The sequence below is a fragment of the Aulostomus chinensis genome, chromosome 18 (assembly GCF_037954235.1).
Source record: "Aulostomus chinensis isolate RoL2024-O1b breed Wild chromosome 18, RoL_Achi_v1.0, whole genome shotgun sequence".
NCBI classification, from domain to species: Eukaryota; Metazoa; Chordata; class Actinopteri; order Syngnathiformes; family Aulostomidae; genus Aulostomus; species Aulostomus chinensis.
In genome coordinates, this window is record NC_141337.1 from 8942520 (window position 1) to 8965955 (window position 23436).

The 23436-nt window shown below is 42.6% G+C and overlaps 2 protein-coding genes across 7 annotated transcripts in view; one reads left to right on the plus strand and one right to left on the minus strand.

The window, feature by feature from the left end:
- On the plus strand, positions 1-2387 carry LOC147245019 (RING finger protein 222). The gene has a single exon (XM_086184423.1). The coding sequence runs from the start codon at positions 311-313 to the stop codon at positions 929-931; it is 621 nt and encodes a 206-aa protein (XP_086040549.1). The 5' UTR covers positions 1-310; the 3' UTR covers positions 932-2387.
- arhgap44a (Rho GTPase activating protein 44a) overlaps positions 2334-23436 on the minus strand; it is a 27098-nt gene continuing 5995 nt past the window's right edge. The window contains exons 2-23 of one of the 6 annotated variants that reach the window (XM_086184420.1): positions 18323-18362; positions 17682-17801; positions 17485-17561; positions 17220-17331; positions 16118-16194; positions 15885-15999; positions 15678-15746; positions 15444-15525; positions 15009-15136; positions 14599-14710; positions 14139-14220; positions 13958-14038; positions 13309-13422; positions 13138-13229; positions 12513-12696; positions 11337-11354; positions 11049-11237; positions 9444-9956; positions 7613-7758; positions 7456-7530; positions 6447-6498; positions 5287-5432 (exon numbers count right to left, since the gene is read on the minus strand). In XM_086184420.1, the coding sequence (XP_086040546.1) occupies positions 6491-6498; positions 7456-7530; positions 7613-7758; positions 9444-9956; positions 11049-11237; positions 11337-11354; positions 12513-12696; positions 13138-13229; positions 13309-13422; positions 13958-14038; positions 14139-14220; positions 14599-14710; positions 15009-15136; positions 15444-15525; positions 15678-15746; positions 15885-15999; positions 16118-16194; positions 17220-17331; positions 17485-17561; positions 17682-17801; positions 18323-18362 (2434 nt within the window). In that variant the 3' untranslated portion in view covers positions 5287-5432; positions 6447-6490. Of the gene's footprint in view, positions 5433-6446; positions 6499-7128; positions 7531-7612; positions 7759-9443; positions 9957-11048; positions 11238-11336; positions 11355-12512; positions 12697-13137; positions 13230-13308; positions 13423-13957; positions 14039-14138; positions 14221-14598; positions 14711-15008; positions 15137-15443; positions 15526-15677; positions 15747-15884; positions 16000-16117; positions 16195-17219; positions 17332-17484; positions 17562-17681; positions 17802-18322; positions 18363-23436 lie in introns of all 6 variants that reach the window. The other 5 variants (XM_086184418.1, XM_086184415.1, XM_086184419.1 and 2 more) reach the window with 5 other exon arrangements.

A 23436-nucleotide genomic window follows, 5' to 3' on the forward strand; every position in this document is an offset into this window, starting at 1 on the left:
TTTTGTTTTTGTTTTTTGCTTTTGTTATAAGAGGAAGCTGACATGTGAACCGGCTTGTCCACTTGACTCGTCGCAGTCATGCTTCCATTCAGGGGACCCAGTCAGAGCAGCGAGTGGAGCCACAGGTGGCAGGCCCGGTTCTACTGCTGCACCCACCTCAGATGGGAAGAAAGTCATGCGCTGATAGAAAATATACCTCAACACGAAGGAGTATAATTTAAATAATTTTGGTGGATTTTGGCTAATCTGCTTCTGCAGCAGCTGCTGCTGGTGATTGTTGTTTTTTGTCTTTTTTTTTTCCTTTCTATCTATGGCATTTTACAAGGACGATAGTCAGGAGGACGCGCTTGAGTGTCCGGTGTGCTACGAGTGTCTGTCAGGCACTGAGCGGACTCTGAGCTGCGGTCATGTGTTCTGCCACGACTGTTTGGTTAAAACGCTGGTCACCGTCGATGGAAACATCAGGGACACGATTGTTTGCCCAATCTGCCGACATCTTACATTCATCAAGAAACAGAAAGAAGCGTTGGCTTCCCATCCGGCGGATAAAGATCCAGATGAAGGTCAGACTCTGGAGGTCCCTCTCCCGCTGCCACCGGGGCAGCTCCATGACGCAGGGCGCCACTCCGGGGACACTGTACGGAGGGGTGTTCAGTGGATGGCGCGCTGCTTCAGGGGGATATCAGAGCGATTACGTCGACAGAGGTCGATCCGTCCGAGTCACAACGCATCTCAGATCTTTATCATAAGCGCTGAAGGGCGACCGATGGCTGACGATGATGCGCTCAGCGTCGTGATGACTGTGGCTCAGCCTCGGCGCAGACGAAGACGCAGAATCTGCACAACTGCGCGATGCCTGCTCATTTTACTGTCAGCATTTACTATTCTTGCACTGGTGGCTGCAACCTTACCCTGGATTTTACTGGCATAGTAAAGCGACATGTACCTCTGGATTATGAAGTGCCAATAGAGAATGAGAATGCACTGCAAATAACAAACCTTAATCTATTAAATGTTGACATAGTCCACGTGTGGTACTCAACATAAGCTGCTATTTCCTTCCCTTACATTGTGGTGTCTAGTTTAAAGGCATGGTCATGTGCTTTATGTTGCATTACCTAGCAACAGTCTAAACTTGAGGATTATAGGTTCGACACTTCTTTTGTTCTGCATTCCTGACTGTGTCCTACCTGTCAAATGAGACGCTTACATTTTTCCCCTGAAGCCCCTCCAAAACCCCAAATAATGCAGACATTTAAATCAACATTTAAAACGCGGAGGGGAACAAGGAGGAAAAATGAAATAAAAAGCATGTAACATATCGAATGCTGTGGCTCAAGGTGGCTCAATTCATTGTGTTGCTCTGTTGTTGAATGTACTGTTTCCAGGCAGCAGACATGAACTTTGTGGGCCAAAGCTGTAAACTTTAGTTATAACATCATGTGTACATCCTCAAGAGGGAAAGGGCGTGGTGCAAACTTGGTTAGAAGGACAACAAATTGCATAAACATCAGACCCTTACCGCTCCATGAGGTCACATGGATCAGCTATTGCTCTCTTTCAAATAACAAGCCGTTCAAGTGCACCTCGTAAACTGAGAGACTTTTTAAACTTTCAGGAGGAAATAATTGATGCACTCTTGGTTTCTGAAGGAGATAGACTTGCAGGTAAAGATGAGCCGTCTGTTGTAAGAAGATACACCAGCGTTGGATTACCACTGACACCTCAAGAATCCAGATCGAGACTGATTCGAACGAACCGGGCTAATGAAAGACAAATCTATGTCAGGTAAACAGAGACTGGAAAGGCGCTAACAGTTTTATGAGAGTTAAGTTTAACGGTCCTGTGCAAACATTGTGTCAACATACTTGTGAGTAACAAAAGGAACTTCTGAGTGTTGCCACCTGACAAACATTCTTGTCCTGTTCATGTGACAAAAGTTCAGCCTCTTGCACTTCCAGTCCTGCAGGTTACCGACTGGAGGGTTTCGGTTTATAAGCCAAACCTGATTTCTGGGAGGAGGATTGTAATGATTAAGATCATTTGATGAGTCAGACTTCAGATCATTGTATAGTTAAAGTGAAATGAAATGGACTCAGAATTAACTGTGGCACAAAAAGCAAGTATTTTCTTGTCTAATCATGGAGATAATTGAGGGTCACTCTGTGACTCTTGTCAGTGCACAGAGTGTTAGAAAATGCTATTGTATGCACAGGGAGGGATGATCTCCAAAGAATTTTCCATCCAGTCCATTCTTTACAGACAGTTCCACATATATGAAAAAGAAAATAACCCCCCAAAAAACACACGTACAGAGATTATTAAAAATGTAGAGTTTAATATATATATATTTATATTTATTTCTGACATTCTGATAAGGATTGCAGGTAGGCTTCACAGTACACACTGTGTTCCACTTGATATGCTAAGCAGAGGAGGAAAGGGGTGGGTTGGGGGTGGGTGGGTGGGCATGGTGGTCTTGACAAGCGGCAGATTTTTGTTTGTACACTAGTAGTGAAAGCAGAAGGAGGCAGTACATCCACAGGCAACATCCACTCCTCTACTGTATTGCTCAAACACCCACAAAGGACCATTTATCCTGATCCACATTCTCTAGCACTTCTGTACCCCTCTTACAATCCCTAAAAAGACAGTGATTGACACAAAACATGGATTATCAAAAGACTATCTAGGCGCATGCATGAAACTTTTTCAGAAATTTCTTTTTTAAAATTTAAAATCCCCCCCCACGAAATGTAAACAAATTACTTCAGCCCAGCAGCCTATTGGTGGAGAGGTGAGTTAGCAGGTCTCCAGTAGTTAAAATACTCCCACACGGTTGCTCCTGTCAGTATCCTTTAAAAATGTTGTAATTTACTGGCTGAGAATGATGATATTGTGCCTTTTCATTTTTTATTTTTTTTTTTGGTGGGGAGGAGTTTACAAATTCTTCTTTTCAGCAGCATAATAATCACACCAATAATGAATATGGATGCATGCATTTAGGTGTTTTGAAAGTTCCAGTTATGATGTTAATAATACATACCAGCAAGCTCCAATTAACCTTCATCCAAATACAAGCACTCATTCACTGTTATTTATTACAAAATTCAGGTAGTCTGTACTGTCCGAGCGAGTCACATTCAGTCAGCACTCACAGCGAGATACCCCTGCCTCCTTGTAGAAACGTATGGATCCAGCACAGAAAATAAAAATCTCTTAGTACATACTGATTATGCCTATCGTTCCAAAATAACAACCAGTGTGAGGGCACTTTGCAACTCAGCTCATATAATCACCACAACTATCAATATAATTATTAACATCACCAAAATCTCCATAAAACATATCCATTGAAAACACACGGCGAGGCATATCATAGATCACTTTTTGGAGAGAGGTTCGTCGAGAATATTTTTTGTGTTTTGTTTTTTTTTTCAAGTAAACTCACACATGGAACAAAAGAAAAAACATTGCTTCGCAAGAAAATTAATGGCTTTTTCTGTTCTTTTGGGATTGGTCACCGCTTTTGGACAGAGGTGGGTCAGTTAAAAAACTGTAATTGCACTTTAATTGAGTAAATGATGGCCCTAAGGTATTTGAAAGGAAATCAAAAAGGTGACACTGCAGCATCTGTTGTCAGAAGTTGAAATATGCCAAATTACCTTGTGTTTTTAGTGCTGTTTGGCTGTTAACAAGATTAAGTCATAACCACGAGGCCGACTTTTACCAAATTTTGTGGAGGGGTGTAGCATGAGCCAAGGAAGAACCCACTACATTTTGGGACTTATTTAACATTGAAAAAAATGTCATTGTTGTTGTGTTTTACATTGGGTTTGGCAAATATCGCCTTCTAGTTTATTTCCTGTGGTGAGAACCAAGCACACAGCAGAACATTTAAAAGTAAGGAGTGTTCCAAATTTGACTGTGTATCACATAAGGAAATTTTTTTTACACACTAAACTTGTCCTCAATATGAAACAATCAAAGCAGGCTTGAATTATTTACACAGAGATCTAAATAAGTGGTTAAATGAACAAAAACAGATAGGGCATTGGTGTGCAACTCATAAAACCACAGGAGACATTTCCTGCAGAAATATCTTGCATTTTTTTTTTTTTTTTTGCTGCAGCATCATGGTTGTCTGGAGTTCAATGTGAGCTTGTTAAGTGTGTGCAGGGACAAAAATAACATCAAATTTCGAATCATTACATTTCCTACACATGATAAATATCAGCACATGTATTATTATTATTATAATATTCAAGATATGCATTTTACATATACTTTTCCTCTCAGATTTATATACATCTATTTATGTACAGTCTTTGTATTTACACTTGGGGTCTAAGGTCACTGAACCTGAAGCACTTAAACAAGGTTAAGAGAGAACATACAAAAAACCTAAAGGCAGTGTCGTCATCCATTCATTGTTATCAACAGCACATGGGTGGTCTAAATTTATCGCCCAAGGACGACGATAACGAAAGCACTCGCGCGAAATAAATCACTGCCCCTCTGAGGCCCTTAAGCAGTTTGTTTATATCGACTTGTCATGCAAACACATCATGGTGTTGTCTTCCTACTAGCTGAGAAGCAGAAAGAGTTCATTGAGTTTGAAGTAACATTCTTCTCATATTGTGCTGGTACAGAGTGAGTTTACCTATATGGAGGTAAATGGCAGATAAAGTTGCAATATGTGATGTGTGTGGGAGTCAAAACTGAGGTTCACTATCATAATTAAACTGCCTTAAATCGCCTATTTGTATGGATATTTTCCTAATGTGCACAAAGCTTGAATACCCTGTGAGAAATATAACCAGACGAATCTCTGTTTCACCCTGATGGAGGTTCTGAGTTTCCTCAACCAAAAGTTCTACAACATGTGAATATCATATTGCGATTTAAGTGCATGTTCTAATAAGGCAAAAAAAAGAGAAGAAATCAAATGAAATCAGAAATACAGGCCACTACAACAATGATCAAAGCAAAGCAAAGAAAACAATTTTCATTTTATACTCTTCTATATTCCAGTCTTTCCTCCTAAAGGCAGCTTTTCCTCCACAATGGCATTTTGGTGTTTTTGTTTTTTTCTGTTATTGTCGTCACATTTATGCACTAGCGAGCAACTGTTTCTTTGCAGCTTGTAGCAGATATGAGGAGGGGGTTCTGGTTTCAGGTGGGCATTGGTGAGGCCAATTGGTGTTTCCATCAGGCCTTGGCGGTGACAGTTAAAGAGTATGTACAGTCATGGGGGTACTGGTAAGCTGTGATAGGTCATAGAGTGGTACTCTGGGGTTCCTCCTCAGGTACAGCATCCCCCTCTGGAGAGTCTGCCACTGCCAGGGACCTCCTGCAGGGGGCACCGCTGAACTCATCGATGAGGCTGTCCAGATTGACATTGATGGAGGGGATTTCATAATTGAAGATATCTAATGGTGAGCATGGCGGGAAAGGTGAGTGTGATGTGCAGAATGGTGGGAATGGTGATGATGAGCAAGAGAAGGAGGAGAAGAGGGCGTATGATGATGGCGATGGGGTGTAAAAAACGGAAGAGAGCAGAAATAATATTAATCTTTTTGGGACTGAACTCATGGTAAGCGGCATATGATGTCTTACTTGATTGAAGTATTCAGTGGCTAGACATGTGCTTTACATTCTACACAGATGTTTTCAGTGTGTTGCTAGTCACACCTGAGCAAGCTAGGTAGAGACTAGAGCGGTTAGTCACAGCTTTTTGTGTCTTTTGAGACATCAACAACAACAGATACTGTATCAGATAAAATGCAATAACAGGTCAATATGATTGCACAATGACACATTACACTTTTACAACGATGGCCAGGTAAACCAACACAGAGGCAACAGGATGTATGTGGGACTCTGTGAAAAAATGGCACCAAGTGGACTTTGGGTAACAATGGAAACTCATGACGACCATATTCAGTCTAAATATTGGTATTCTACAGTGCTGCTGCTTTTATTATATTTTATTTCATAAAGCAGCAGGGCCTATTGGCTACTCCTGTGTAGGAATGAGATGGAGCGTGGCAGTGTAGTAAAACGGAGCAGAGGTTATAAAAAGCAATGAACCTGCCAAAGGAGGAATGGGGGTTACCTGTAGCCCCCCTGTACCCGTGGCAGAGGCAATGTCTGCTAGCATAGGGCTGGTAATGGGGAAAGAAAGAAGGGGGGCTTTAAGATGGACCTCTGTAAGCGACGGCGTCTGCAATGTGAGCGCAGTGTGGTGCACTCTGGGAAGTCCTTGAGCCATGCATTATCATGCAAAGAGACAATCATGTCAACCGCCTATGAGGGAATAGGAAGAATGTTTGGATTGAGAGCTAGAAAGTGTTTGAGGCAGGCTGCAGGAGACCCCAGAGGCAACCACAACACGAGGCCAGGCAGTGAGATGGAGCGCGTTGGGCGTGGGCGGTCTGGCTTACCCTAAAAGTCCCCCTCACACTTAGCCCACACTGAATCCCTGGCCTCACACAGCTGCAAGGTACACAATAGTAGCAGGGGGAACAAGAGAATGATAAATATAACAAAATAACAGGATGATTGGAATAAATTAACAGAGCACCTCATCATCACAACATCATACTGCAGGTATATCGCGAGGTTTGTCTGACTAGCTTTCTACGCCTGCAGCGCACTAAGAGAAGCTGGACCTGTGGTGGACTGTGTAAACGCTCTGGTCTACCCCTGCTGAATGAGTGTTCGGGTAACACAGATAAACAGAGAGCACATGATGAATCTAATGGCAACTTCCATACAAGCAGGACGAGCTATGCTTCTCTGATGTTTCCACACATTACCCGGAAACATCGTCACATAACACAAGCAATGAATACATAGGCCAGGAATTCCGCTAACTACAATTGCACAAAAATATTTACACTGCATCTTTCTCAGGCAACTGCGTCTAAAAGGCAAATTTTATTCAGACATTCGTTTGGGGACAGTCAATAAGGGGGACTGGAATCTTTCATATCTAAAGTTCTACAGAGTCCTACACTCGTCCACCATCTCCGTTGGACAGAGCCACAGCGAGTCTGAGAGAGGGCCGCTGCAGCCCCATCTGAGGTGGTGGCGGGGGTGTTGTTGCCAAGGGCTGATGTTTACCTGTAGACATGCTCTCCCCAGGAGACAGTCCATCTAGAAGGCCCTGCTCCAGGGGCTGGGGAACTGGGGCTGTGGCTGGGCCACCTAGCCCTGGGGGGGCTGTAGGCGGCTGAGGAGGGGGCAGGCTGGGTCTTTGCCTGGGCTTAGGGGCAGGCCGTGACTTGGTAAGCGTTCCAGTTAGGGAGGGTGGGGATGATAGAGAGTGAGGTGCCCCCAATGGGGTCTGCCCTGGGGAAGATGGGGGCACTTGCCCTGGACTGCAGGCCAGTCCATAAGGGGATGGGGTGCTAGGAGGGGTGGGAGACAGGCTGACTGGTGACGGCTGACCTGTCGACTGGTCGGACATCCCACCAGACTGGCCGTAAGGGACCTTGGGAGGTACAGGGGCCAACTTCTTGGAACCTGGAACACATATCATTTCAAATCATTGCCTCCTGTTTGACACTAATAAAAACAAAAGCGTAGAAAAAGCAGAGGTGCTGACCTTTGCGCAGCGTGTGCGGACTGTGCTCGATGGAATGGGGAGACTGACTGCTGCTCTGAGGACTACTGTTGGGGGGGACTGTTGGACCTGCCACCTGGATGGCTTTGTGTCCAATTACAGGGGAGAGTTCTTTACTCTTCAGTGAACTGAAAAACACAGAAATACATTAATATGTATGTATGGTATCAGACACAGTTCAGAATAGTCATTTTTATCACGTCACTGCCTCACCAGCCACCACACCACCATCATTATTGAGACTTTCATGACTTTTAATTACATCGTTTCCAATGTTAGCACCGAAACCCATAAATCAAGTCGACCAACGAGAAAAAGGCTGATAACAGATAAAGAAGGATATTTCACAACACATATTTTTAACAAACACAAATAAGGCACAGAATTCTCTGAAGCTGTGAATCTTTCTGAACATTCAAAGTGTAAATGCATGAGTGCAATACATGGACACTTAACATAGAAGATTAAAAAGCTTGTCCAAGGTCATTTCGTGATGTTGAGGGACATAATTACAGCTCAGCAGGAGATTTCTGACCAAACACAACTGAGCTTGTGTCAATTTTGAAAGTACATTGGCATTCACTGACAGACAGAAACTCATCAATCAAACTTCTACAGCATTAAAAGAACAAGTCAACATTTTGGGATTCATACTTATTGTGTATCATTATCAGAGCCAGACAAGCAGATTAAATACACCCTGCTCTTTTCCCTGTGTGCATTGCTGAACTCCAGACCCCCTGACTGGTAGTTAGAATAGCTGCAATGAATGCTAACACCAATGCTAAGCACAACCCTAGTTTTATTACTCCAGGCAAATGTCGAATGTGGAAATGAGAAAAGTGGATTTGATGACTTTTGAGACAGCTTTCTCTAGTGCTTGTCTGCTAGCCTTCAGTGCTGCGAAGCTAACTAGCTCTTAGCTGTCCTGTGGGGTTCTGCACGTAACAGTTGCACGCAAAGAGAAGGGAATCTAGCCACTTGTCTGGCTCGAAGTGCTCATCCTAAAAAGTTGACCGGTTGGTTTCTCTGAGATTAATTTAAATACAGTTGAGAATTGAGGATGCACAGGAAAGATGATGTAACAATCGTCTGTAACTTTATAAATCAGCATAGTTTACATGCAAATGTAAGACTCAGTTGAACTTCACCCACATAGAGCAAATAATGGTGTCTATCAGTCCTATTTGGGGTTATGACACCGATATGTGTGTCTTCAACAAATAAACCATCTGCATAGAAATTCGTGGAGTCACAAGACGAGGCGTTATCTGGCGAGACCACTCTGACTGCTGAAGAAAATATGTTGTCATGAATCACACTGGCTTATTTGATTGTAACACCTAAGAGATCATGAGTCAGGAAAGTACCACAGTCACTATACATCATATAGCTGATTGATGTCTGAAGGTTTTATATTGCAGGTTACCATGACATTATTTTAAACAAAGCACTATATCATTAACTGTGAAAACCTTTACTAAAAAACCCAGATGCTTTCTCATCAAAATATTGCTGCAAACTGTAGAATAAATACATTCATATGCAACTTGATAGCCATATGCAGCAATGTCCATGTATTTATTTTCCACTCAATACCAGCATCAAAACAAATGCTATATAAGCCAGTAACATCCTTAGTTGCTAGGCAACCCCTATGAGAGGCATCGCCGGACAACCTGAATGTTACACAATCTGTGGTATATTTTGAAGGGTGAAGAAAAAAATAAAAGCAAAAAAGAAAATATGAGCTAGCGAGCTGGAGGAGAGGAGAGATAAAGGCTGCCACTCGCCATGGGTGTGTTATATTTACCTAGTCAGCCTGGGGGGTCCTCGCTCTCTGGCACATGGACAGGCAGCCCACGGAGGGGGCGGGGGCGCGGTTGAAGGGAGGCTAGGGGGATTGCCAAGGGCCTGGTCATGGCGGGTTAGTACCAAGGGGGTTTTGATGTAGAGCGGTGAAGCATTAGTGTCTGGCGGGGGTGCATGCGACATATCACCAGGCGGGCTGTGCTTTGGGAAGTGCAGACAGCTGGGTTTGGGATTCGAATTGATGTCAAGAGACGAGGAGGAGGAGGAAGAAGAGGAGGAAGGTAGTGGGGCTGGGGGAGTGAAGCCAGACCAGCGCTGTGGGGGCGGTGGCGAGGCAGGGGGCTGGGATTCTGGACCCGGTGCCACGGGGCGAGCGCAGGGAGGGGGTTTGGGATAGAAGTGGTGGTGAATAGTGTGGCACGAGGAGGTAGGATAAGGGGGGGGTGGCCGGTCCTCCCCTGGGGGTGGGTGGGCATGAGAGGTGTCCGGCCGATTGGGCAACACGTTGTCTGAGCTGTAGATATTAAGAGAATAGACAGCACAAAAGACACAGCTCTAATGATTGAACAGGGAGACGCATCGGAGCGATATAGGATAAGCTGGTTTAATGATTAGGGTGTTAGTGTGTTAGTTGGTCCGAAACCAAATAAAGAAGAAAAGAAAGACAAAAAAAAAATTGCCTTTTAGGTGGGTGGTGGGCACCAAGCTTTGCACACTGTCAGCTCAGTGGAAATACATAGACAAGCACAAAGAAACAGCAAAGGAAGAAAGCAGTTTTATTGCAAAAGAAAGGAATACATTCTTTTTGTGATCACCTTGTGTCTGCACACTGCAAGGAGCTGCGAGGATCATCTACGGAGCTGCAGCTTGCAACACTATCAAGCTTAGCTATGGTTAAAATGTCTTTTCTGATGTATATAGCAACCCTTTCTGCTCTAATCCTATATGACTTGTTTGCATTAGGTCCTACAGTCAGCCCAGGGCAGTGTGAAACAGACACAAAACCCTTTCATTGGCTGAAAGAGCCACAGGAGAGGGGTGGGGGTAGGGGGTAGGTGGTGGGGTGTGGGTGTGGGGGGGGAGAGGCAGCCAAGCCAGAAGCCATGTTATCTCTTGTCTGCCACACAGGCAGCAACCATGAGCTGATATCTATCATACCATATGGAAAAATGGTAAAATAAGTCAACAGAAATTGATATAGTTATGACCAAAGCCAAGAAAGCCAAGCCACATCGATGGGATACTGTAGCATGCTCATAAAAGACTTGCAGATTGAAGCTTAGTGCCATAAACAAAACTTCCATCCAGCATTTGGACTAAAACACATCAGTCATTATCCTTTTGATTGTCCCACAGTGACCTGACAGTTGGACTAGGTAGAGGGTGAGAAATCATAATAATAACACAATGAAACATGAAGTAGATGACAGAGAAAAGATCAAATGAATGGCATTGTAATTAACACAAGAGCAAAGAACGCACACAGCTGAGAACACTGACGATGATGATGATGATGACGACGATGGTGATGATGATGATGACAGTAACAATGAACTGGATTAGATGCGTCAGGACGAGGGGAAACGCTGTCTCCTCCGCGACTTACCCGACCCTTTCTCCAAGCGGTGGCGTCGCAGACGGGGAGGTGGCGAGCTCTCCGGGCTGCTCAGGGATGAGAGTGTCTGCAGGAGAGCTGGGGCCTTGCATGCCTGGAGGGGTGGAGGAGGCCTTGCGTGCCAGTGTGGATGAGCCCTTGCGAGACACCCAGGAAGTATCCATAACTCGGACACCCATGCTGGAGAGAAACACACATACAGTTGTTAACAATGAAGAAAAATAAAAACTGAGTCTGGTTATTAAGGAAAGAAGTAGGGGAAAGAGAATGATACGGTACCTTTGTATTTTCCTAATGCTGCATTAGTAAGGAAAGAGAGGCAAAGGGAAATGATTGGAGAAATGATGCACACTTAGTTAAACAGAAAACTTGAGTTTGGATGAAGTCTGAGAAACGCCATGAAGGGTCAAACAGGGAAACACAATTATGTGTGTGTGGGTGTGTGTGTGTATTATATGCACTGTAAATGACAGGGAGATTGGACCTGCAGAGGAAGGGAGGAATGTTCCAGAGGCAAGACAATACAGATGAGATGTCTACTGAGCATCAATTAGTCATTTGCATTTCCAAATTAAATCTGTTTCTCCTGAGTATCTTGTTACTCTACAAAAATAAAGTGCACAGGTGCTTAAAAATACTCTTTTTTTTATGTTGAGTCCATCAGTGAATTATCACTTTCTTGTGAGAGCAGGTATATTTAACTCATTCTCTTTGAAAATAATGTGTTCATTAACCAAGAAAAACTACGCCATCATTACAGTTAGTTGCCTGGAGATATTTACTATCATTACAAACAAAACACACACACACACAAAAAATGGCTGGCTGTAACGCTCGCGGCGTCATGATAACAGCATTGAAGAAATAATGACGAGCACAGCTCAGCTTTGGTACATATTAGTTGTTTCTGATTATAAGATGAACAAACGATATCACAGCCTGTACTTTTCTCAATTTGTATTTTGGTGAAGGGACTGGTTCTAATTTTGCCAGTGATTTTCCACCAGCTGGATGAATGACTCAGGTCATGACGTGGTAGCCAGACTGTGAAGAAAGAGCTGGGTGTGGGAGGATGGGTGGATGGTACTGGAGAAATATTTCATGAGAAAAAGAAGAAACAAGCAGCCCTCTATCAGAGCCTGTTGCTATGGCGACAATGCCACTTAAGGCATTTTGTTCCCCCTGTATTCAAATGAGTTTTTGGCCTCTTCATCAGATGAATTCTAATAATAGGGGAAGTAATTGTATGTGTAGGGAATATATTTATAAAGTAAAAACATCAGGTCTCTGTTGCCTTCTGACTCATGTGAACAACAACTTGCAGATATTGAATTTCAACTGGAGAAGAGTTGCACTCCTCAAACACACAAATCCAATATCAGATGCCTGAGCGGAGACGTGGGTGGAAAGAGTGAGTGAGAAGTGGGAAGAATAAGGATGCACTTGGCGTCATACCCATCCTTCTTGTAAAACTCCAGCATCATGTTGTCAGTGGCAACACTTAGTGGGCGTCGGCCCTGGTCGTGCTGCTGCTTGCGTTCAGACTGGTCCATGTCTGGTGAAGGCATGGAGCTGTAGTTGGAGTTGTGGTTGGTGTGGATCGGGCTGCCATAGCTGCCTGTCAAATTGAATTCGATTTCTGAGGGAGAAGCAGACACATCATCAGCATTTATGTTAAATTATCATGGGAGTAGCAATTTTGCACTGGGAAATTAGTCTTTAATGAAAAGCTGCAGTAGAATGTACCAAAATTAAATGAAATCCATTCAAAACAGCAGCTTTCAGTTTTGTCTGGTGTTTCTCTTTCAATAAGAAACAAACATGAAGCTGATGCACATCTGAACTCTCTGATGTCTTACCAGTACGGTGAACAAAAAGAAAGATACATGATGTTATTTGAACTTAAGTTAGTATAATTTCTGTCAGTTAAGTCAAGATTTTCAAGAGTTGTTCGCTAAGAAATTAATTACTGCATAACACATCACGATATATGACATAAATTCTATAATAAGAGATCAATAACAGACTAAAAATGTAAAGAATATGTTGCCCGGCAACTGTTTCAGTATATGATCCCCACCTTCAGGGAAGAACCAATCTGCATGCTGGATAATCGGCTCTATGATGCCAACAATCTGTAAGGACAGCGTGGTCATCATCTCCGTCATGTTCCTGTACAGGAAAGAAAAGATAAACTACTGCACAAACAAGTCAAACTGTGTGATTCTCATGTAAGAACTCATATACATACGGTTCAGTGTGCGTCCAAAGCAAATTAGGGCCGAGGACAATCGCCATGTTGCCAGGTGTCATCTTGTTTGCATCTTGATATTCACTCAGCTTGGCTAAGAATTTGATTAAATATCTGTCGTGTTTAAACATAAGAAGACATTGGAATTAGATAAATTTTGTCAGACACAAATCTTCTGAACCAATTCACAAACCTACAGACTTCTCACTTTTACTGTAACAGGTTGCAGATGCTCCACAAGGTGGAGCTGCTCCATCAGATAATTAAAGTTTCACACATCTGCAACTTAAATGTGGTAGCAGCAGTTCAGTGCTGAATGTAGAGGTAACGATGGTTTATCCTAAAACAGAGCATCATGGTAGCTTCAATTTTAAAACTGTTCAAGTCAATACTGCAGAGTCCACCAAGTCTAGTGATCCAAACGCAAGGTCACTTCTCTTGCCCGTAGGTGGTGCAGTGTGAACTGAAGCTACCTGATTACTCAGGTCAGTTGGATACCATCTAGAGTTTGGATAATTAGCTGATGACAACATGCACTTTTTGAAAGGGATATAGCCTCGACTTGTAGGACAGCTTTGGGGATCATTACGTTTTTCACGTTAAGATCTCTTTTTCTTGTCATTTACAGCAGCACAGCCATGTGACTAACCTGAAATTGTTCAAGTTATCTGAAGGGAGTTTTTCGCACACTGCCATTAATGCCTGTAATCTCTTGTCCATATCTTGAATGCTAGGGAAACACAAACACATTACACATTTTTAGGCTCTTACATGATGACTCTTGGTCAGTGGTTGTAATTTCCAGAAAAATGCTTTAATCAGTCACTCACTTGGAGGCCTGAATCCATTCATCATAGAGTTCAGTGGTCATAAGTGGTTCTGGTAGCTCACGGAGGTATGATTTCAGAGCCCCTGTGGATGAGGGAAAAAAGCAGAAGAGTAAAAACTGATCAGCTTTTGAGAGAAGAGCAATGATGAGGCCGTGTCCCAAATTTGCACTGGCCCACACTGGGCCAATGAAGCAAGTGCAGCTGCCAGGTTCAGATTACTCAACACAGATTTTATGCTAATGTGTGAAAGGGACAGTGATATCAAAACAGAGCCATCAGAGAAGGGGCACTGGGGGCAAAGCTAATGAAGACTAATGATTGGTGTCCTTGCCTAAAGACTCATATTTTCCTCGAACTACCTCAAAATGAATCCAAAAACCTAAGAAAATAAGCTCCTTTTCATGATTTATGTCAGGTTGTGTGTGTGTGTGTGTGTGTGGGGGGGGGGGGTGTAGGTCACCTGCGATAGCGTGTGGGTCAGAGGAATACTCCTGCACATCTAAAACTCCACAGTCCAGGGAGGCTTTCAGCTTCTTCAGCTTGGAGGCTGACGGCGCCACTCTGAAGAGGCCCTGCAGCCCACACATAGGAAACACTTCATTATGCCTAATTATAAGCTGAAAAATGACCTGCATATTTCTTGTAATGCACCTGAAAAAAGTACATACTAGTGAATATTTTAGATTAACTGAATTATTTCACAGTCATGGCATTTTTCAAACTTACACCATTTTCAATTCAGGGGTTAAGATGATAGCAACAAAAAGTATGGAGATGGAGACCAATGTCTTTGCTATCTGACAAGATAAGACAAACTCAAAATGCCTGAGAAGTGTGGACAGTATATCTATGCAGGTGTGTGTTGTCTACCTCCTCCTGCATGCCACACTCTAACAACATGGTGACACAAGCTTCGATGGGAAAAGCGATCTCTCTCCCACTAATATTCAGGTGTTCCTCCAGAGACTTGCCGAATGACGGCTTCTCCACCCACGCTTCTGCAATAACAAAACAGCAGCCGGAGTCAAACACAGACACCTACCATGTGTGGCTCTAAACTAATGACATGTATGGACAAGGTTAGATACAATTTATAGACTTGAACCGGAGCCACATAATTAGGAAAATATGATCTTCAATATCTATGTTTGATTTAGTACTTGTAAACTAGCTTTAATACGAAGGCGGCTAATTATAGCTTAATGAGATTGTTAAGCGACATGCCAGGGCTATTAAATTCCTTGTCATCTTACTTCTGGTGCAGCATTGGAGCAAGTCATTACATGCACATAGTACATGACTGACCTTGGTGCGCTTTAATCTGGGGCAGGATGCTGTGAAGAATCTCTAATGATTTTCGGTGGTATTCCGCCTGTGTTTCTATCAGCTGGAGATGGGAACAACAGGAGAAAAACAAAATCATCTACAAATGATATTTGTATTTCAAATTTATTTCAAATAAAAGCAAACTATTTTATTAGCGGAAAAAAAAAAGATAGTATTTCCCCTCTGGGAGCATTGATGTTTCGATATACTTACTGTCTGGAAGTAATTTGCATAGTCTATTTCTTTGGCCACAAAATTGTACATATCTGCGGACAATTGATCCTGAAACAAAAAGCAAACTGATTCCAGTCCTACTTAAGAGTGTAATATCATCCTGGCATTTGTCCATTTAGGTCTGACACATGCAGGAGAATGATTCATCAAATGCAGCGTAACAAGATAATATATTTGGGGGCTCACCCGACAAATCTCCATCCGATTGGCTGCCTCCTCCATCTCCTCTCTGAGGGACTCGGACTTGGCGCCAGGCTGCAGGGTGCTCGGGTGACTGGATGACTTGGACGACTGCTGATATCTGTATGTAAATGGTACAAAAATTGCTTTTATATCATATTTCTTTTACAGACCTCATTTCCATAATCACTGTGATAAATGAATAAAAACAGGTTTTTCTAAATGTGGAAGCCATTCACCTTGTCCGTGAGGAGTCCATGTCCAAGACGAGTTTAGCTAAGTGTTTTCTTTGCTTCTGTATGTTGGGAATGTCCACCTGCAAAAGGAAAATTTCAGTGCATGACTAGAGCTATGCTTGTTATTTTCTTTTATTATACTGCGCTTCACATTTTCATATAACTGTACATCCCTTATATTTAAGTCCTTTGCCAAACAACTTTGCCTTCAGTAAGCTCATTGCTACCAGGTGAATCTCTCTGCATTTCTCTTTATGTAGTAACATACTGCACATGCAATATGGGCTCTTTGCACATGCACACAGAGACATAGGCTCCCTTTGCAGCTTGAAAGCAGATAAATAATTTAATTGTGCAGCTCCTCTTGACTTTCTGACACACTGCATCAAATTCTGATCGTGAAATGAGTTATTTCATGGGGTTATTTGACACTCAGAACACTTCATCCGCTATTTTAAAATCAAACCAGTAACAAATGAGCAGCTTTGGTGGAGTTCGCTACTTCTGGTTAGCCCTTTGCTAACTCGATTGTGGATAAACTGATTGTGCACCTCCTTCAGACAACAGCCACCAAATTCTGATGGTGCCTTGAGTCCTTTTGCATGCACAATGCATCCCTTTTTCACTGGCGCATTCACAGGCTACAGCAAAGTTACCTGCTTCTGATTAGCCCTCTGCTAACTAGAATGTGGATTTACTAAGTTAATTCTGTCGCTTTTGAAGACTTTCCAAATGTTATCAGAACCAAATGGATCAAATTCTGATGACGAAACAAGTCACGTTGCAGAGTTTTTGTGATACTCAAAACAATTTATGCAGTTTTAAACAGCAGCAGCTCCAACAATGGAACAATAAACGGCTAACTATTTTCAGTTAGCCTTCTACTAAGTTGTTTGCGGCTTAATTAGTCAATCGTCTGACTCTTCTAGACTTACCTACCTAGAGGAGGTTACAGGGGAGTCTATAGCGTAAACATGTTGACAATTTCTTGTAATAACACTTGCTGCCAGAAGATAGAGACAAAAGGTCTGCACAATAGCTTGAAAAATTGAAAGATCAGTAACGTGTTATGTCCTAATTGGTGTATGAAGAAGTGCCGGCTCACTTCAGCCAGCACGTAGAGAGGCTCCACCACATCTCTCTCTATCTGGAACTCAAACTGGATCAGCTCCTGGGCCAACTTCTCTTCCGTGTCCCCACACAGTTTTAGCATCTTCCTGTTTGGTTGACACAAAAAGTCATAAGCAATCAAATACAGTTCAAATAAAGACAACAGCAATAAGGACAGAGAGGGATTCAATAACCAAATCGATAATTAAAGATGAGCATGTATGTATGTATGTGCGGGTCACTTAACAGTAGGGACGTACCCCAGGAGAGAGTCATCCCCTAACACTGCTGCTCCCTCCACCATACATTGTGCCAGGATGGTGAGTGGTAGTTTTTTCTGACAGCAGAGAGAGAAATCATATCACAAGTCCTCCTGAATCACACAAGATTCAATGCATCATCACAAAACCATATCATATCATTTCATGTCACTCTCAGAGAGAGCGCGGGTACTCACAGAAGGGGACTTGACAGATCTCTTCTCTATATCAGCCCCCTGCTGACCCTGCAGGCAGGCCGTCAACTTCTTGTGAGTGCTGTGTGTCACCTGTTTGACCAGATCCAGACGCTTCTCCACCTGGAAGACAGTCGAATCCACATCAAAAACTTCTTGTCAGAACGATCACAAACACACACGCAAATATATGCAGAATGTATTGTACAAATAAAACACATTTCTGTAGTGTCATGCATCAGCGCCAGCTACTGTATCAGCAAACTGAGAACACACAAGTCATCAGTCTGCGATTCCTCCAATTCGATTGTGTATCGCACATCAAACCAAGTAAAGGCATTACTGTTTTATTAAAAAAAGAATAAAGACAAAATGAATAGATAATACAGTTTTGTGTTTTTTCAAACATCATACTGGGTTTTCATTTTTCCTGCCTCTACTTATCATTCAAAGGAAAAAAAAAACGTTCTCTTTGTTTGAAGAACTCATACATATACTGTTCGAAGCCTTGATTTGATGAGATAATAAACGATCTCCATCATGGCTAAACAGCCGTTGAAATCCTAATTACACCTCTTTTAGTAATATAAGCAAAGTCATTAGTAAATGATCGTCATTCACTCAAGTACTCCACGCGTGCTCACCTGTAGAAGGTCTTCATTTAACACCTCTGTTTTCTCCGCTCTGCAAGGATAAAATATTGAAGTCGTCAGAGGATAGGGTGACACAAATCAGCTGATGACAGTATTTTAAAAAAGGCTACCGTACATGTGCTGACTCTGTCAATTACTGTCATACAGATCCGCGAAAGGTTAGAAAGAACAAAACATTTCCATTATGTCACCGAGATTCATTTTGCTTCTAACAAATCTTTTCAGGTGGCATCACAAGCTACATGGCCTGTGATGATGAGTATTACTCATAGATCTCTCGTCTCATTTGGGATGCTCCTCAGGTGTCTGCGTCCGCTTATAATCATGCAATCTTCTTGACATGACATCTCTTATGATAAAACATGGTTGTATGTCATGTTTGGAAGCAGTTCCACATGTTATTATGTTCTGCTCTAAACCTCCACCGTGTTTTGTGAAAATTGCACGGGTAGTTTTTGCATAATCCTGATGAAAAAAGGAAGGCGTAAAGTAGAACACATAATGTTACCACTATGCAGATCTAGATGCAGCCGTTGCCAATGCTAAACAGATGAAGGTGAAAACTTCTTGATAGAGGCGCCATAATTACCACTGCTTTGCACATGTAGCTGTCAAAATTCTGCAATGTTCCTATATACAAAAGCATTAGATGGCACCATTCTTTCCTTAGTGATTGAGCAGCTTTGGATGAAAACATATTTCTAACCTCCTCTTTTACTTTTGTCTTTTAACTCCGGTGTGACATTAGAGAGAGACACGTGGCCGCTATTTTGATGATGTACCATTAGGTAGTAGCCGTACAACTGTAGCTTTTAAACTACGACCGTGGTGGAAAGCAGCGTGGTTGTGAGCTAAGCTAACAAAGCTCTGAAGAGATGGACCCAAACACACTGGCTACAAAATTCAGCAAATTTCTGCACACGATCAATGTGACAGTGCTTCAACTTGGCTGGACCGAATGTATGCACATGTCCCCTTGGAGTAGGTGTGTGGGTTTGTAAGTGTGTCCATGTGTTTGTGAGACTGTCTCTCCCTGTCACACAAACACCTTAATGATATGGCAGCTTACTCACGCTGTACACATGCTGGAGCCAGTGTGAACCGAACAGTTTGAAGGAAAATGAGCGAAGGCCACCGATTTAAACATGCAAGTTCACACTGAGGAGCATCAAATCCCGCAGTGAATCCAGCAGACTGGGGACTTTGCCAAAAACCAGAGGACAGGGACGAGCTGCACTGCCGATGAAGACTGGTGAATGAGCCATGACATAATCTATCATAAGTAAATGGAGTTGTACTGATAAAATAGGTTAATCGTCTCTTGGCGCGCAAATATTACAGTAAATTGGGTTGCTCTGCTTGGATATATCTCCTTTAGGACCTTTACGAGACCTGATCCATGTGGAAGATAATGTACTTCTTGTTCAAAGGGGCTGAAGGCTGACAAGAGAGGGATTACTTGAGCAGACAGTCTGAGTTCTTAGAAACCACGCCAGCATACCCCAACAATCACCCAGTGGTGCACATACTCTCTCGGCACTTCCCCTTCCTGTCTGCACAGCCTCTTCCTGCTATTGTGCCCTGACCATGCCAATACCAGTCAAGAATAATAACTTTGTTGTATCATTATATTTAAATCTAAATTTATCTCTCTGCTGACCAACAGAAAGGAAAAAAGTCTTTGTTTTTAATCTGTCCTTTATCAACCAGAGAAAAATACATTTGAAGAACGAAGGAAAGCTATTGTACAATGCCTCACCACCAAGTCTGTCAAAGCACTGTGCCTTTATTCTGAAGAAAATTAAAGTTGAAACATGTCAGACATGAAAAGACTGATCTTAATAGTCATTTATGCCAGATTCCATGCATTGTTGAACAAAAGAAAAGTTGTAATGATGTCATTTATTAGCGTCTCTGGTTACACAGCCAAGATTTGAGAACGAAGCCATGGGAATTGGGTCAGCAATGAATATAATCACATCAAGACTACTCTGGTCTCTGAGCTAGGGAGCAAAAACAGGAAACATTTATGCATGCGCATATAAGCAGCAATGCCAGAGATATTCTTCTGTCTTTTGTGGCACGATGTTTAAGTGTGATCACAGATTGCTGATTACATGACAGCGAGGGGGACAAAAATAACCCAAAGCAATGAACACAAATTTGGCACAGAGTTATTAGCAACAGCCTTTAAAAAAAAACAACCCTGAAAATCTCCATCGTTATCTTCGTGGGTAAAGATCACATGTATTCAGTGTGTAGCCTGAAGGTCTGCAATGCAGCTGTACGCTCGTCACTGTCAATCTGGTACAAGATTGGCTGGCAGAGAGGCACCATAGCACAGACGGGACAAGAGATCCAGCAGTAATTGAGATATAAAGACTGTTACTGGCACAAAGAGAGAGAGATGGACAACCTGTGAGAGAGACCCCCCAACCCCCCACCATGGTGGTGACAGGGGCTCATCACAGTCTTGACAAGATGACGACTGCATATGCCAGAAAGTTTGTCTCTGATGTGTGTTTGAGCGTGTGTGGGAGAGTTTCTTCCTGAGGGCTTTTAAACAGAAAGAATGCAAATGCTGTTCACGCCAAATGGGTGGATTAACAAAAAAGCACTTCTTTTTTTTATTGCATCCGATGTGTAAAACATGGGAATGAGAATGTAAAACACAGACATCTAGTGCACTGCTATGACCTCGACTTCAAAGGGAGCAGAGCCTATCATGATAAATCTGTTCAAAGTCAGCCAACTGTCATGTTCTGTTTAGCTTGTTTGTTTTTAAACTGTGGAATTTCCTTTTAGGATAGCAGCATAATCAGCCTGTGAAGAAACATATAATTCAATGAAGAGGAATGGAGTTGATGTAAAGTGAACATTTTTGGAGGTGAAGGCTGGAGAGTGATTCCTCTCAACAAACAAGTGTGCAGAATGTATCCTGGGAGGAAAGTAAACACGTGGGAGACTTGGCAGCCATGTGGGCGGTGTGCTCATTGTTTATGCCAACCATCTGCCGCTTCGCCCGCATTCCTTTACCTGGAGCTGACGACTCAATACAGACACATTCACATGTGCACACACAAACACATGTGCGTGCACTAAAAAAACCAACAACAAAACCCAACAGATTGATACATGTAAGGTAAAAACACTGAGATATATATCTCTTGCTTTAAAGTTGACAGACTCTCGCCGTGACACAAGACTGCAACATATCTGTGCAATTCAAACACGGATGAATGCAGAAGACTAGAGGGAGATGAAATTGGTTGAGACAATATTTACAGAGAGATCAACTGCCAGAATCGGAATAACTTCCCTCCCTAACACTGGCGGCAACATTAAGAAAGCGCCGATAAGACGACGGGTCTGAGCCCCGGACACCAAGGCTTGTGTATTTACAGCTTGCTGAGGATGTGATTTCATTGTGAATATTTTCACAAGTGCCTTAAATATACCGAGTCATTAGAATCCATGCAGTAAAGCACAGTCTATACTAATATGTCTTGTATAATAAATATTTTCTATCTTGAGAAATGTTAATGTTGGTCAGCCTCAGCCTCAGCCTTAGGCCCTGTGCATGGTTTATGAAAGCATGAATAATCCATGTTAACATAATCAAAACTGTGAATAAAATAACATGCACGGTCTATATTGGTTTACTACTTAGTCTACAGGTTCGTCTGGCTAGCAAAAGCACCGCCCTCTGAGGCCTGTGCTGGACGGTTCTGTAGCTCCTATGGTGCTAGGAGAGAGTAGTGGAGCAGAATGATGGCCCTGGGCCACAGCAGGGCACCGCACGGCCCGGAGCGCTGGCATGAGATCCACAGTCAGCAACACACAAAAAGACACACATGCTAGCGTTGTGCCATAGGAATATTTCTAAACTTAATCCTGTTTTTATTTCTTCTGCAGACCTTTGCCATGCATCCAGGGGACCGACTGATTTCCTACCAAATGACTAGATGGAAGGCTGATGGGACACAAGGTTACTAAAACAGAAAAACCCACTTACTGTAGTTGTCCAGCAAACTAGGTCACAGTTCTGTTAACTATGCAAGAATAACTGTGAGAGCAGTGCACGCGCGCATGCACACACACGCACACACACACACACACACACACACACACACACACACACACACACACACACACACACACACACACACACACACACACGCCCAGAGAGGGAGGGAAAGACTGCAATAGAGAGAGAAAGAGAGAGAGAGAGAGAGAGAGAGAGAGAGAGAAACACAGGCAGTGAGTTATCTCTAATAACTTTATTCATGGTGAATAATCTCCACAAGAGGAACTCTGTACTTTGAATTCACTTTATTTTTACACTGGACATCTGCCCGAGCACCTAAACAACACCACAGTCCAGCAGCAGGGAGCATCAACACACAATGATTGAGGCCACAACATCCAAATGGAGCCCTGTTATTGTCTATCTGCATGAAAGCACACTTCCTTCTTTGATGGTACTGATATCATTTTTATGCACCATTTTTTGATATTGTATCGTGGGTTGGAGAAGCCAAACAAATGTGCTAAAACAGCTAATACCAAATGAGCGTTTCTAGGCAACCAAAGCACATGAAACCACGACTGTAGTTGAAGTGATGAAGGGGGGATGGAATGATGGAGGGGGGATGGAGAAGCTTCTTTTTGTTCGTTATTACCAAAAGCAGAAAATGTAGCGATATGCAGAGAAAATAGAAAATTATTATTATTACTGGATTAGCGCTTCCTGTTTTGAGCTTAATGGCATTCTTGAATGGAAGGAAGTGGGCATATTGATAGGAAGTAGTCCGTCTCCTTTGGCTTTCTAACAGGGCCACTCCACTTCTGCTACTGCAGTTCCACAATGTTCATACACCCCTCGGGGTCATCACCTTCCCAAGCAAGGACCCTTCTGTCACCCCAACATTTGTACAAATATGATTAATATTACAGCCTTAATATTTCTGATTGAGAGTTTCCCCCTTCTATTGAGTCAGTGTACATACTGTTTGCAGTATTTGCTGATTTGCTCACCATTTTTGGCTGTAGCCTGTTTGTGTATGAACTAATTTTATTTTACATTTCATGAGTTTACATTAATG

Excerpts from the sequence above, each read along its gene's own strand:
- LOC147245019 (XM_086184423.1), top strand. The coding sequence starts at position 311 with ATGGCATTTTACAAGGACGATAGTCAGGAGGACGCGCTTGAGTGTCCG.